At 36.2% G+C, this 14468-nt stretch overlaps 2 protein-coding genes and 1 non-coding gene across 7 annotated transcripts; all 3 read left to right on the forward strand.

Annotated features, from left to right (window-relative positions):
- The first annotated feature begins 3169 nt into the window (after nucleotides 1-3169).
- Nucleotides 3170-6037, forward strand: LOC132047017 (exocyst complex component EXO70E2-like). 3 transcript variants are annotated; one of them, XM_059437890.1, is made up of 2 exons: nucleotides 3170-3320; nucleotides 3748-6037. In XM_059437890.1, exon 2 carries the CDS (start codon nucleotides 3898-3900, stop codon nucleotides 5866-5868), a length of 1971 nt encoding a protein of 656 aa, XP_059293873.1. In that variant the 5' UTR covers nucleotides 3170-3320; nucleotides 3748-3897; the 3' UTR covers nucleotides 5869-6037. The 3 variants fall into 3 exon arrangements, with proteins under 3 accessions (XP_059293873.1, XP_059293872.1, XP_059293874.1); XM_059437889.1 differs by having other exon boundaries at nucleotides 3232-3537; XM_059437891.1 differs by having other exon boundaries at nucleotides 3232-3423.
- A 2111-nt stretch (nucleotides 6038-8148) lies between these two features.
- Nucleotides 8149-11840, forward strand: LOC132047018 (glycine-rich RNA-binding protein 7-like). Of its 3 annotated transcripts, XM_059437894.1 has the most exons (6): nucleotides 8149-8317; nucleotides 9395-9538; nucleotides 9624-9692; nucleotides 10146-10252; nucleotides 10889-10961; nucleotides 10992-11840. In XM_059437894.1, the coding sequence occupies exons 2-6, from the start codon at nucleotides 9403-9405 to the stop codon at nucleotides 11573-11575; spliced, it is 969 nt and encodes a 322-aa protein (XP_059293877.1). In that variant the 5' UTR covers nucleotides 8149-8317; nucleotides 9395-9402; the 3' UTR covers nucleotides 11576-11840. The 3 variants fall into 3 exon arrangements, with proteins under 3 accessions (XP_059293877.1, XP_059293875.1, XP_059293876.1); XM_059437892.1 differs by having other exon boundaries at nucleotides 10889-11840; XM_059437893.1 differs by having other exon boundaries at nucleotides 8313-8392; nucleotides 10889-11840.
- Nucleotides 11841-12848: 1008 nt separating this feature from the next.
- TRNAN-GUU (transfer RNA asparagine (anticodon GUU)) lies at nucleotides 12849-12922 on the forward strand. The gene has a single exon. It is a non-coding gene; the product is annotated as a tRNA-Asn (tRNA).
- Nucleotides 12923-14468: the final 1546 nt, after the last annotated feature.

Below are 14468 nucleotides of genomic sequence, written 5' to 3' on the forward strand. Positions count from 1 at the left end.
CGGTTAATTTGTAATTAAATAAAAGTAAAAACTCAATTGAAGTCTTCCATAATAGATATTTAAAATAATTTATCTCTGTAAAACAATATTGATGCTAAACGTTCATTGATACTTGTTATTTTTTCGTAATTTGACACTCAAAAGCACATTAAGAAGATTAGCCCAACACAATCTGCTTATTAAAAACAATCAAAAGCACTTTTCAAATTAATTAGCCAAACACAAATAGTTTCTCACCAAAAGTACTTTTTCGAAAAGCACTTATCAAAATAAGTTGTTTTTAGCCCCTAGGCCAAACAGGCTCTTAATGTCATTAAGAGGTATTTTGTATGAATAATTTTTATCACTGACTCTAACCCCACCCAACCCCCAAACTCCCACGACCCAACCCTCCACTACCCACCCCCAACCCTACCCCTTCCCCCCACTCCCAACCTTACCCTTCCCCCCACTCATCACCACCCCAACCCCCTCACCCACCTACCTTACACCCAACTACCCCCTCGTCACCGCCCACCGAACCCACTGCACCATACAAAAATAAGCAGTTTTTAGCCACTAAGCTGAACAGGCTCTTAATGTCATTCAGAGGTATTTTGTATGGATAATTTTTATAACCGGCTCCATCCCCCCCCCCCCCCAACCCAACCCTCCATTAATCACTCCCAATCCTCTACCCCTCCCTCCACTCACCCACCACCCCTAACCTTACCCCTCACTCACCCACCACCCCCAACTCACCAACACCACCCCAACCCCTTCACCCCTACCTACCCCATCACCCACCCCCACCACCACCCATCCAACCCTCCACTACCCATCCCTAACCCCCCACCCACCACCACCCACCTACCTTACCCCCCAATCACCCCCTCGCCACCACCCCCCACCCACCGTATCATCACTACCTACCAACCCCACCGCCCACCACCATTACAAACATCTCAATCATTACTAGCAAACATAAATGTTTCATTTTTTATGAAATAATATTATTATTTTATTAAATTTGTATTTATTTTCTAATATTAGTTACTTTCTTATTTGAATTGTATATTTATTATGTTTAAATAAATGCATTATGCACATTCAGATGTTGAAAAATAAAAGTCTTAATCATTCAGTGTTCAGATCTAGGGACAACATTTTAATCATTCAGATGTGCATTCAGATTCAGACTTTTTAATCATTTATGCGCATTTAAATGTACTTCTTAAATATTAATGAAAACAAATGAGGCCTAAATGGGGGATTTGTTTCCTTCCTGTTCTCATCAGATCTCAAATTCTCAATAATTGGAGATCTTTAATTTACGAAACCAATTGAACACACCTCCATAAAAAATTCTCAATACAACCAACTTGATGTCTTATTTTAAATAAGTTTACCGTCCATTTGATCTAATTTAAAGCATTAAGAGTTTTGTTGACCAACATCTTTTCCCATTTTTTACTATGTATTTATATGACATGCATACAAATCAATTGATGTTTTTCATTAATCGTAGAGAATTGACTAATATTATGATATAGAAATAATATGACAATTATTGAAGGAATTAAACATACCAAGTGGATAATATTTACCAATAAAATGTAAGGGCTGATAATTAGAATTCCACCAGGAATCAATGGTATTATAGTCTTGCAGATACTAGAAGTTAAATGCCTCCGCTGACCAAAAATATATCAAAGAACGAAGTTCCAAGTTAGTTAAATATTCGAGATTGTAACCAAATTGACAAACTTTTAGAATTTGACATTTCTAGAGTTCTTGACTTTTAATGCAACAATTCTATTCCACTCTAAATCTTGAGGTCTCAGATTTTAGTCATCATGTTTGTATTGGAAAAGGATAGCAAAAAAAAAAAAAAAAAGTCTAAACTTTGATTATGAAATAAGATGAAAGAAAATTAGTTTATTTGAACAATTATGAAATCTCAATCATTAACAAGAAATAAGTTGGTAACGAGTAACTATTATACAAAAAAACAGGGATTAAAAATAAGACTGCTACTCTTGTCAAAGTTGGAAAAATTTGCTCCAGTATTGGTCTCGTGACTTTTCTTCCCCTAATTCCTTCGTCAAAGAACTTGTCGAAAAATAAATAAATCAAAGTACCTGATTTTTGATGATTTCGGCTTTGTTCAGCTTATCATGCATCTGTTAAAAAAAACCTAACAGCTATGTTTTTCCATATTATTGCGTTAATCTATAAGCAATTAACAAGACCAACATTGCTGATAAGATTTCCCCAAGTTTTACACCATCAGCGTAAAGTCTAAGCTGAATTTATCGTCAATTTAAGTTATAAACTTTAAAAAGTATTTAAAAAATAAGTTTATTGGTTGCTGCAATTACTTACTGTCTTTGCCTTTTATAGGCTACTTTCGTCGTTTCAAATTATTTATTGTTTTTTTTTTATTTTACATGCCTTTTAAGAAATACTCCCTCCGGATCAAAAAAAGAGTAATCAATATTTTTTACACAATTACTTTTTTTTGCCATGCCTTTTAAGAAATATTAATTAGGAAGGGTATTTGACTCACTTTATCCTTATTTACATCTAAGTTGTAATCTCTCTCAATTAAATATTTACTCTATTTATGTGTCATCTCCATTAATGACAAAATTTTACTACGGGTAAACTAGAGAAAAATAATTAATTATGCTTTGAACTTTTGAAACAATAAATGATTTGAGATAAATATTTTTAATAATCATGACAAATAATTTGAGACGGATGGAGTACCTATTTTACGCTAAATTACAAGCAATTACTTCTTGCTGGCTCCTAGAAAAAGTAATCGTGTAAAAAATATTTATATTTTTGGTACATAAAACTTTATCTTGGTCATGTTATTTCTCTTTGGTGCAAGAGTACTTGTACTGTCACAATTCCATTTCATATACTCTTTTATTAATGCTTCAATTAAAAAAATTAAAACCTTTTTATATTAGAATATTTTAACTTGAATACTTCATTCTTTGTTTAATCACATAACTTTATAAAAATGTCATGACATATTAAAGATCACAAAATTTTAATATATAGAACTAACTGGTCAAAAAACCTTTTTTCTATTTTTCAACGTAACGACCATACAAATCTCACTACAGAATGCAAGGCGTCGTATTAAATATTAATTATAAATTGTAAATATAAGAGTTTTACACGCAAGGACCACTGTCAGGTAAATTTCTCAATATATTCCTCGAAGACTGAAGGTCAAAGCAGCACTGGTCATTCTCCAAAGCCCAAAATCGAAGTTACTCCAATAGGAAGCAGCTACCCACATGATGCACATATATTTTTAGAAGGTCGGTTTTCTGTGCAAATTTTCAGCTTCATTTCTCCTAGGAAAACACCCTTCTTTTTTTTTAACATTTTTTGTCTGATCATAAAACCACTGTGCTAAAAAGGGTCAGTTCATTTCATCTTTTGCTCTTTCCTTTACTTTGAGTCCCCTCTGCTATATATATGGATCTTGTTTGCTAATTTGTTCTCTTTCTGCATATTCAAGATTTGAGCTTTGAGGTTTGTGCATTTTCAGCTTCCTCTAATTCTTGCTTCTGTCCGTTGTTTTGCTGATTCTGAAATTTCCCACTTTAGTTTATACCTAAAGTTTGCTACTTTTTATCTTCTTATTATACCCTGCCGCCCCATTTTTATATTTCCTACATACTTTAGTTTTTTTTCCTTCAAAAAGAGATTTGGGTTGATTTTAAAGTATTGATCTTTGTTCAGGTATATCCATATTGATATCATTCTTGGTGAAGTTTCTTGCTGATAGTAATTTCTTAGCTCTATCTTTGGTTTCCCAATTGGACTTCTAAAGTTGCAATTTTTACCTGTTTGGGATTACCCTTGAGCTGATTTCCTTAGTTCTTGGATTATATGGGAGACTGTGAACCTTCAGTCCCCCAAATGGAAGAAGAAGAAGAAAACCTAATAGCTGCTGCACAGAACATTGTGAAAGCATTAGGGTCAAATAGGACTTTAACCGATGATGCTAGAAAAATCTTGGCTGATCTAGGCACTCAATTGTCTTCCATAACTAGAGTGAGTGAACCCCAAGATGAGGAAGCTGATGAAACTGAGGAGCAGTTTATTGAGCTAGAGGAGGAGTTTAATTTAGTGCATAGTAAAGTTATGAGCTGGGAAGTGGGTAAGTCAATGATATGGGATTGTGGCCAAGAAGAAGCATATGAGTATTTGAGATATGTCGATCAAGCTCGAAAATTGATTGAGAGATTGGAGAGTTTGAACTTGGTTAAAGGTAGCAAAGAGGATGAGCTTCTTCGTAGGGCTCACGATCTTTTGCAAACAGCGATGAATCGTCTTGAGGAAGAGTTTACGCATTTGCTTGTTCACAATAGGCAGCCTTTTGAGCCGGAGCATATGTCTTTTCGTTCAAGCGAAGACGATACATTAGATGATGGCTCTATTGTTTCGTTTGGGGATGACTCCGTTGAGGATAATGTGGTTCAAAGAGATAGTATGAGTAGGAGCTCGGAGGAGTTTATTATTGAATTGGTCCATCCAGATGTTATTCCTGATCTAAGATGCATTGCCAATTTGATGTTCGATTCAAATTATGGTCGCGAGTGTTCTCAGGCATTTATTAATGTTCGAAAAGATGGTTTGGATGATTGCCTCTTTATTCTTGAAATAGAGAAGTTGAGCATCGAGGATGTGTTAAAGATGGAATGGAAGTCATTGAACTCCAAAATCAGGAGGTGGATACGTGCTATGAAGATCTTTGTTCGCATTTACCTTGCTAGTGAAAAATGGTTAAGTGATCAGATTTTTAGTGAGCTGGAATCAGTTAGTTCAGTTTGCTTTGCTGAGGCCTCGAAAGCTTCAATCTTGCAGCTTCTGAATTTTGGCGAAGCTATAGCTATTGGCCCTCATCAACCGGAGAAGTTGATTCGGATTCTTGACATGTATGAAGTGCTTGCAGATCTTATCCCAGATATTGATGCTATGTACTCCGATGAGGCAGGTTTATGCGTTCGAACAGAATGCCAGGTAATCCTTAGAAACTTGGGAGATTGTGCAAAGGCGACATTTCTGGAATTTGAAAATGCTGTTGCTTCCAGCATATCGGCCAATCCTTTTCCGGGTGGTGGAATACACCATCTCACAAGGTATGTTATGAACTACATGAAAACTCTTATCGATTATAGCAAGACACTTGATGAGCTTCTGAAGGGCCATGAAAAGGAAGATTCAGTGGACATGACACCCGATAGAGATGAAGATAATGCAGAGAGGGGGTGTTATATTTCTCCGCTGGCTCAACATTTTCGATCCTTTACTTCGATTTTGGAATGCAACCTTGAGGATAAGTCCAGGTTATACAAGGATGAATCACTAGGTCACCTTTTCTTAATGAATAATATTCATTACATGGCTGAAAAGGTGAAGAATTCCAATCTAAGAACAATACTAGGCGATGGTTGGATCAGAAAACATAATTGGAAATTCCAACACCATGCAATGAGCTATGAGAGAGCTACTTGGAGCTCTATCCTCTCTTTACTTCGAGATGAAGGGCTAACGAATCCAGGCTCGAATTCTATCTCGAGAACTCTTCTCAAGGAGAGACTATACAACTTTTATGTTTCATTTGAGGATGTTTACAAGAGACAGACAGGATGGTCAATCCCAGATAGTCAACTTCGTGAAGAGCTTCGAATCTCAACATCACTCAAGGTTATTCAGGCATACAGGACATTTGTTGGAAGACACACCAACAATGTAAGTGATAAGCACATAAAGTATACTGCGGATGATTTGGAGAACTTCCTTTTGGATCTCTTTGAGGGTTCTCCAAGATCTTTACATGGTTCCTACAGGAAGTGAGCTTAATATGCTAATCAGGGGTTTCTGCCAGAGGATGTCGAGGATTCTTAATTCTCAATCATCATACCTGTTATACATTTAGATATATCTATTTTTGTAATCTAATGTATTCATAACTTTTTGAATTTAGAAATTTGGTGTTATTTGCAAAAAGATCAATTACATGGTACTTGTGAAATGCATAGATTAAGAGTATCTGTTTGCTGTTTGTTGCTTGCTAGAATAAATTTCACGGCTAACTTCATCGATATTGGCAAAACAGGTTTGTTTAAGATTGTTAATAACTTTGTTATCAAGATTCAAAACAAAGTTTGTTTGTTAGTTGGGTCCTGGAAAAGCTGCTTGTGGTTGGAGATCTGATATCTTGAATCTTGATTAGCATGGCAACATTCTTTTTTAACAAATGCAATCACCTTGTTCACAGATATTATGTCTGAGACTGATAGAGACCATGTCTCTCTTTGTCCATTAACTATTGTTTCATCATCCTGTAAATTTGATCAGAGTTAGCAAAGCTTTCCCAATTCAGTAACATATTGCATTTAATGCCTTGAGTTATTTATTCTGCATTAAAGTTCCCCATGTGCTTGACGGCTACACCATACACCCAAGTGTGGATTGGATTGTTGTTATATTCATTGGGCCATAAATGAGATCAGTGCTTCTCCTGCGACCCTAGAACAAGTCGCTTATCTCGTTTTTTTTTTTGTTCAATTGTGGTTTCCAGCCACCTCTTTTGCTTAGGAAAAATAAAAGATATAAATACACCATTTGCAGATTTAAACAAAAAGTTGCAGACTTTTAAACTGCACTAGCAATAAGGAGATGAAATAGCGCTCACTGCCTACTTTCAGCTTCCGTCTTTGAATAATAGCCGTTGTCATAGAGTGATGGAATTTGAAACTTACCATAGAGTGATGGAATTTGAAACTTACCTAGTTTTCAATTTACAGTAACTAAAAAGTGGCTATTTGTGAACTCTACCTCAATGAGGAGGATTATTAAGCCTTCTAGCATAGACCGCACTTTTTCAAGGTATGATCTTATCGGAAGACGACCTTTATCTTGGACTGTGAAATAAGAACAGAGACATTACAACGTGATAGTGAGTTTTGGGAGTCGAGTAAGTCAAAAGGGGGGGTCACAGTCGTGCTATATACAAGATTCTTAATAGTTAACAGTTGTATGGCATATATTTATCCAATTTGACCCATGATATGATATTTTCAAATTTCAATTAAAAGATTAAGCAAAATGATTGAATCGTCAAATTTTACCATAATATAACGCTGATGCAGATCATCTTTAGGATACCTTTTCATTAAACGAAATATCAAGACATGCTTTTAATTTGAACTTTAAATTACAGTTAGAATAAGATATAGTAACATAAATTATAAGTAAAACACCAAGGTGAAGTAGAATAAATATTACATAGAGGGAGGATTGTAAATATCAAAGACAGCTAAAATTACTCCTACTACTTAGGATAGGAGCTTCCATCACTATCAGATTCGACAGATTTTACGTACAAAAAGAATACCAAAAATGATGTTATTTTTCTTTTTACTGCACCTGACATCAAAACGAGTCTATTTTTATTTTTTATTTTTAATTCCCCTTTGATACCCTGGGGTTGTAGGTGAGGTTGCAGGCCATCTGAGCAACCCCTCTTATCGAGCCTACTTATTTTAAACGTTAATACAGCCAGTAGATGGAACTCATGCTTGATGATTAACCACCAAAGGATGTGATGCAACGGATCGGTTTGTTCCTCTCTTAATCAGAAATCTGGCGTTCGAGCCCTGAATATGAAAAAAATACTTGATAGGTAGCGCTTCTCCCCAAATGAGGCCCTACGGGCAAGGGCGGAGTCAGGTATCGACGAAAAATTACACCATTTATACATGATTAAAGTTATTTTATATATATATATATATATATATAGTAGACGTTGACCTCCTTTGACTTCTGCGTGTGTTTACTTTTTATATTTTGAACCCTCTTAGTGAAAATTCTGGCTCTGTCACTGCCTAAAGCGGCGGAATCTGGATATAGTCAGACTCTAATGCGAGTACCGGACGTCGGGTAGAAAAAAAAAAAAAAAGGCTTGATGACTAGGTGTACATATAATATCATCTTATCTTAGGTTAAAAAAATCCCCCCAAAAACTGCTCCGATTTTGTGCCTTATGGTTAAAATGAAAAATATAAAAAGAAACACAAAAAATGCGCCTTAAAAAAAAAAAAAAAAAAAAAAAAGAGAACAGGAAGAACCTTGAACCCATGTTTGTTGACCACCGCCTCTATTTCATCCAACGGCCAAGAATGAGCAAGTTGTAATCGCAAGGCCGATATGTTTTTGGGATATTTATTGGAGTTACCCTTCATCTTCTAAAACCCTCCGTGGCGAACCAACAAGTGTGCTTCTGTGCATCATTCCAGCAAAGGTAAGTTTCTTCTGCTACCTTCACTTCATATAATACCAAAATATTTGTTAGCTTGATATTTAAAGGATTAATCAGGTTGTTTAGATTTTTAATTTTTGCATTTGTTTCTTTTATTGAACTGATTCTTTAGCTTTTACAATTGGTTAGGGTTTTACCCATTTTGATATGTGTTGCATGATCATGATTGCTATAACGATTTCGTGGTTTTTGGGTGTTTCCGATTCGCTGTAAATGTCCATTTAATCACTTCTCTATCGTTCTCCATGGGCTTGATCAGGGTTCTAACAGAGTTTTGGAAATGCCCATTGCAGACTAGAACAAACCCTTATTTTCATAACAAAGTTTAGGGAGCTTCCCATAGTTGGTCCCAATTAGCATGACATACTCAAAGTATGATGAATCGTCATAGTAATATAGGCCTGAATAAGAGCAGAATGTATGGAGGATTCGTGTTGCATATCTTCAACTAGTTTCGGATAGAAGCTTATATGGTTGATCCATTTACAACTGATTCCTCACAATCCGTTTACTTTAGGATTAATACATCGGCTGCCCCTTAAACTTGCTAGTAAATTTCATTTAGACGCTTGAACTACGGCTTGTTCCAATTGAACACCTGAATACATGATAAAGTGTTCCTTTTAGACACTTTCGGCTCAAATTCTGGAACTTCTTTTACGTGTGTTTTCATATGCCCATTATGTAGATAAGTTAACCACTTAAAAATATGTGACCTCTTTTAACTATACGGATTAGTCTCAATAAGCCGTAAAACCTCAAGCATTTTCCGATTGAGGATGATGTGTCTAAATAAAATATGCTGACAAGTTAAAGGGGTTGTCAATATATTAAGCCTTTATTTTATGCCTTCATGTTTTCATGTTTTATGACAACTGTTGGAGCATAGATGTAAATGAGCTCAGAGAAGAATCCTTTTTTTTATTTTTGTTTTGAAACTTTCAATTAATGCTTCTAGTATTGATCATTGAAGGAAAAAGGATTCTTTTGAATATGGCTCCTTAATGTCTATCTACATTGAATTTGTGATACTGACTCTTTACTGTTCTGTTTTACTAGGTTTAAAGATGGCTTTTCTCAATAAAATTGGGAACATTCTTAAACAGAGTGTAGGCAAAAACACAAACTTGGACCTCTCTGGCTCAAATGCTTCACTTTTCCAGGCTATAAGAAGCATGTCTTCGTCTAAGCTTTTTGTCGGAGGTGAGAAGATATTGTCTGTGTATGAAGCTTCTGTGATTTTTTCACTTCCTTTGCTTACTCTATAATGCCGTATTGTCTGCTGCAGGTCTCTCGTATGGCACGGATGAAAGTTCTTTGAAAGAGGCATTCTCTCAATATGGTGATGTAATCGAAGGTACTAGGGGGTTACTGTTTTGCATATGTAGATTTAGCAATGCACTTCATTTAAAAGAGATGATTGCTGTGTAGTTGCAGCATTAACTAATACTCCTAGCAAAAGATCATCAGAGACGGAGTAATGCTGCTATGATTGCGAATAGAAACGAGCTAGTGCTTTCAGATGTTAAGGTAGTGAATATGTAGAAGACTCAATTCTCATTTTTTGTCTTGAATTAATTTTGAAGTTGGAGTTCAAATTCATTTCTCCTATTAATGAAACAAGAAGTCTTTGGTCTGAATTGGACATGTTTCCTTATCAGTTTAGTTCTTGGTGAAATGTCTCAATTCTAATGGCCTATGAGACAGGTTCGTGTGTGCGGCGTCTGTGGAGATTTCTCTGAAGTTGGCTTCCTTTGCTGTCTGTTGTTTAGCTGAATTTTTTAATAAACTATTTCCTCTCCCTTTGCAGCTAGAGTTATTCTGGATCGTGAAACTGGGAGGTCCAGAGGCTTTGGTTTTATTAGTTTTCCATCAAGTGAAGAAGCAACAAGTGCCATGCAGGCCATGGATGGTCAGGTATGATGTTACTTCTAGTGGAAAAGTTATCCTTGTGAACAAAAAAAAGGGCACACAAAGCATCCTGTGTTACACAGGGTCTGGGGAAGGGCCACACTCCAAAGGGTGTGAAAGTTATCCCTATGAAGACAAATTACATATATTTTTATCTATATCCTAAAAAGAAAGAACTTGAATAGAAGACCAATATGGATTTCATAGGAAAACGACACTTTTACTTGTAATGCATAGTTCAGAGAACAATATTTCACCCAGAACCTTACTAGCAAATTCTTTTGTGATGACACTTTGTATCTGCAAAGGAGGACAGTGACGCCTTTCCACTTGTTTATTCAATTTCCTCTATGTAATTCTGATAATCGCTTTACATCGTAAGACTATTTATAGAGAGTGAAAAATTTCTAGAAAATCCCTATTGCCTGTAATTCCACTCGTTTGAATATACTTACAAGTTACCTTTTGCACCCTTCCCACCGGCCTCCTACCGGTTCCATCTTGGGTTGGCCAATAAATGTGATATTTCCTAGCACCTTAATGTTGTCACTGGTCATTTTTTTGAAAAAAAAAAAAAAAAAAAAATAAAAAAAAATACTTAGTAATGGTGTGAAGGTGATCTATGCTGTGTAACTTTTTCAGGATCTTCATGGAAGACGGATAAAGGTGAATTATGCCACAGAAAAGCGTCGTGCTGGTTTTGGAGGTGGCTATGGTGGCGGTGGTGGCTATAACTACGGTGGAGGTGGTGGTAATTTTGGTGGTGGTGGAGGTTATGCAGCCGGCAATTATGGAGGTGGAGGTGGTGGATTTTCTGGTGGTTACGGTTCTGCAGGAGGAGGTGGCTACGGTAGTAGTGGTGGTGGTTATAATTATGGTGGGGAAGGTGGAAATTTTGCAGGTGCTGGAGGTTACCCAACCAACAATTATGGTGGAGGGGGTGGGTTTTCTGGTGGCAACAGTTCTGCTGGTGGATACGGTAGCTATGGAGGCGGTAGTAACTATGGGAACAACAATAGTACCCCTGTTGAGGGTGGTAACTATGGAAGCCCTCCAAGCAGCAATTATTCTGGTCAAGGCAGTGGTTTTTCGGGTGGTTATGGTGGAGGCAACAGTGGGAATGACTTTGTTGGAGTTCCTAGTAATAATGGCTTCACTAACACAGGATTTGGTGGGAGCTCTGAAGCATCACATAATGGAGGCCAAGAACAGCTTAGTGCAGATCAAGGGGCTCAATCTGTAAATGAAGACCTTGGACAGGAGACATCAGTAGAAGGAAATTACAGGGATGACGATGATGAACCAAAGGATTACGCCAACAGGGGCTGAAAAAATGTTTAGTTTCAAGAGAATGTCTAGGACATGTTTGAGTCATTCGTGAATAAAATGTCCATCCCGTTTCGGCAGCATTCATAACTTTGTCTAGTTTTATGAATTTACAGGCCTAAAAAGTTTCTTAATAATACTCGGTTTAGTATCAATTGAACTAGCAATATGCGTATTAGTGAATACTTACTAGCAACATTTGCATAAAAAGTGCACAAAATTTGTTATCTTTTCAGAATGTGATATTCATCATATTTCTTTTGTTTTATATTTTAGCATATCTCGGTTTTATATTCGTAAAAGGTGTTTTCATTTGAGATCAGTGAAATGAATAATTATAGAGCTGTTTAATTAGGTTATAGCAAGCAAGTTTTATTACAAGGCCTGATGCAATTTAAAACCACAGGCGTGTCAGATTACACATCATGATCATATGTACGAAATAATTTAAAATAGTTCAATGATTCTTATCTCCGCATAAAGTGTATAACCTAATCTACTACTTTTCCGCGATCTCTTTCTTTGAATAAAATGTGACGCTCATTGAAGTGTGTTACAAATTGCAAAATGAGACACATGCTGCAAGAAAACCATTCAAAGTGCCTCCAGTGCATCAGCAACGAGTTCTTTTCAATTTTCCCCATTGTAATCCCTTTTCTCATTTCAATCTTAGTAGCTCAGTAGGTTGACTATCGGAACTTTCATTTTATTGGTGAGGATTTGATTTCCCACTTTATAGCCCCCTCCCCCAATTTAAAAAATAATAATAATAATAAAAATAAATCCCAGGGAGAAGGGAACTCTAATTCCTACTTAATTTGTACTTAACATGACTTTAGTAACGTTTAGTAAGGTTAAGTAGCAAACAGAAAAAGAAAAGAAGGATTAAGTAAATAAACTTAATTAGAAATAAATAATGCTAAATAGCATTAAATAAGAACAGAATGGGATAAAGTATTACCCCCTCCGTTTCAATTTGTTCATCTTTCTATTCTTTTTGATATATTTAAAAAACAATGCCACTTTCTGTATTTAGTTACTCTTTGCACCCAACAACTTACCTGACATATTTAAGGTCACAAGATTTTAAGGAAATTTTGATACATTATACACATTTTTAGTTTAACATCACAAGATAAAAAATCTTCTTTATTTTCTTAAACTCCGTGTCGAGTCAAATTAAAATGAAGGGAATTTTTAAGTAGTGTAAAGGATCAATCTGTGTTTTGGAGCTGACTTAGTATTTTAACAAATGGAATATTTACCACGACAAGAAGCTGGAATAGCTCAGTTGGTTAGAGCGTGTGGCTGTTAACCACAAGGTCGGAGGTTCAAGCCCTCCTTCTAGCGATATAATATTTTTATTTATTTTCCTTTTTTCTTGCCTCATTACTTGCAGGAGTGTCATAAACCCACAGTACTTAAAAAAATTCCGTTAAACCCTAGTTTATACCCCACCTTCCACACAAGCTGTTAAAATCTAGCTTCCTCAACCCTATCTCAGATTAATTTGACGGTGAACGTCTTCCTCGTTATCTGTAATGGATATTGATGACAAGGTTGAAGAGGCTGCAAGGCGTATACAGGTCCGGTTCGTGACGAAGTTGAAAGCCCCCTTTAAGGCCCCACCTAATTCCATTGCTGTTCCCTCTAACCTCACCAGATTAGGCCTCTCTTCCATTCTCAACAACCTCCTTAAAGCCGGTAACTTTTTCTTCTAACTCATTCTGCCCGCTATGCTGAATCTGTTCATATAGCTGACTCCAACTAGTTTGTGACTTAGTTTATTCGTTGGTCGTGTAATATAGTTAGATTATGGCTCTTTTTTTGTTGTAAAAAAGTTAATTTTAATTACAGAGGAAATGGTTCTCCGTGATAGGCTTGGTGGTAATGTGCAGCCTAGTTTCTGTTGTAGCTATCTCTCCTTCCCTACCACTAGTATTAGCAATATTCTTGTATTTCATTGTTCTTCGATTTCTGTTACCACACGGTATTTCTTCTGCTTTGGTTATCACATTTGTTTTTTGCTGTTGTTACTGTTTCTTTTTTCTGAATGCTATGAACTACTTTACCTAGTAGTTCCCATTTCTGCTTCTTTTCCATATTTCATTTTTTTTTTTCTTTCAAACTGTTTTAAAATACTTTTCTTGAGCCAAGGGTCTTTCCAAACAGTGTCTCTACCTACACGGGGTAGGGGTAAGGTCTGCATACACCCTACCCTCCCCAGGCCCCACTTGTGGGATTACACTGGGCATGTTGCTGTTGTTGTTGTAATTACAAAGGACATGGTCATTCATACTGAAATAGATGTTTGTGGGTAATGATGGTTCAACTCTACAGTTGTACATAGCTCATGTTAATTGTCAATTTGGCTTAATTGGTTGGTTTAACTCACTTGTTTGGCTTAATTGGTTGGTTTAACTCACTTGTTTAAGCTACGAGCTAGTAAATTTCTTTAAATGAGTATTTGTTAATTTTGCTAAGCGAAATGTACAGAGAGGAGGATTCATATAGCTGACCCCGTCTAGTTTGGGACTTAGACGTAGTTGATTTATTGGTTGTGTAATATGGTTTTTTGTTTAATGACAAAGGAACCCCCAGCCGCTACCCTTCGGATGCACACAGGGTAAAACCCCGCTCCTGTCCAATAGCCCGCAAACCACACAGAAGAGATAACCCACACTAGGCAATTTGTTTTGAGTTTTTAATGAAAATGGATGTTCTTTGTTGTTAATTATAATTACAGAGGATTTGGTTGTTGATGCTGAAATAGATGTTTGTGGGATATGATGGTTCAATGCTACTGTTGTGCAGAGCTTATGTTTATTGTCAATTTGGCTTGATTGATTGGTTTAACTCACTTGATTAAGCTACGAGCTTGTAAATTGCTTAAATG

The sequence above is a fragment of the Lycium ferocissimum genome, chromosome 2 (genome assembly GCF_029784015.1).
Source record: "Lycium ferocissimum isolate CSIRO_LF1 chromosome 2, AGI_CSIRO_Lferr_CH_V1, whole genome shotgun sequence".
Classification (NCBI taxonomy): Eukaryota; Viridiplantae; Streptophyta; class Magnoliopsida; order Solanales; family Solanaceae; genus Lycium; species Lycium ferocissimum.

Bases quoted from the DNA above. Each gene is read 5' to 3' on its own strand.
- LOC132047017 (XM_059437890.1), top strand. From the start codon at position 3,898: ATGGGAGACTGTGAACCTTCAGTCCCCCAAATGGAAGAAGAAGAAGAA.
- LOC132047018 (XM_059437892.1), top strand. From the start codon at position 9,403: ATGGCTTTTCTCAATAAAATTGGGAACATTCTTAAACAGAGTGTAGGC. The intron at 9,539-9,623 runs GTGAGAAGATAT...TGTCTGCTGCAG, and splicing joins GTCTAAGCTTTTTGTCGGAG to GTCTCTCGTATGGCACGGAT. The intron at 10,253-10,888 runs GTATGATGTTAC...TAACTTTTTCAG, and splicing joins TGCAGGCCATGGATGGTCAG to GATCTTCATGGAAGACGGAT.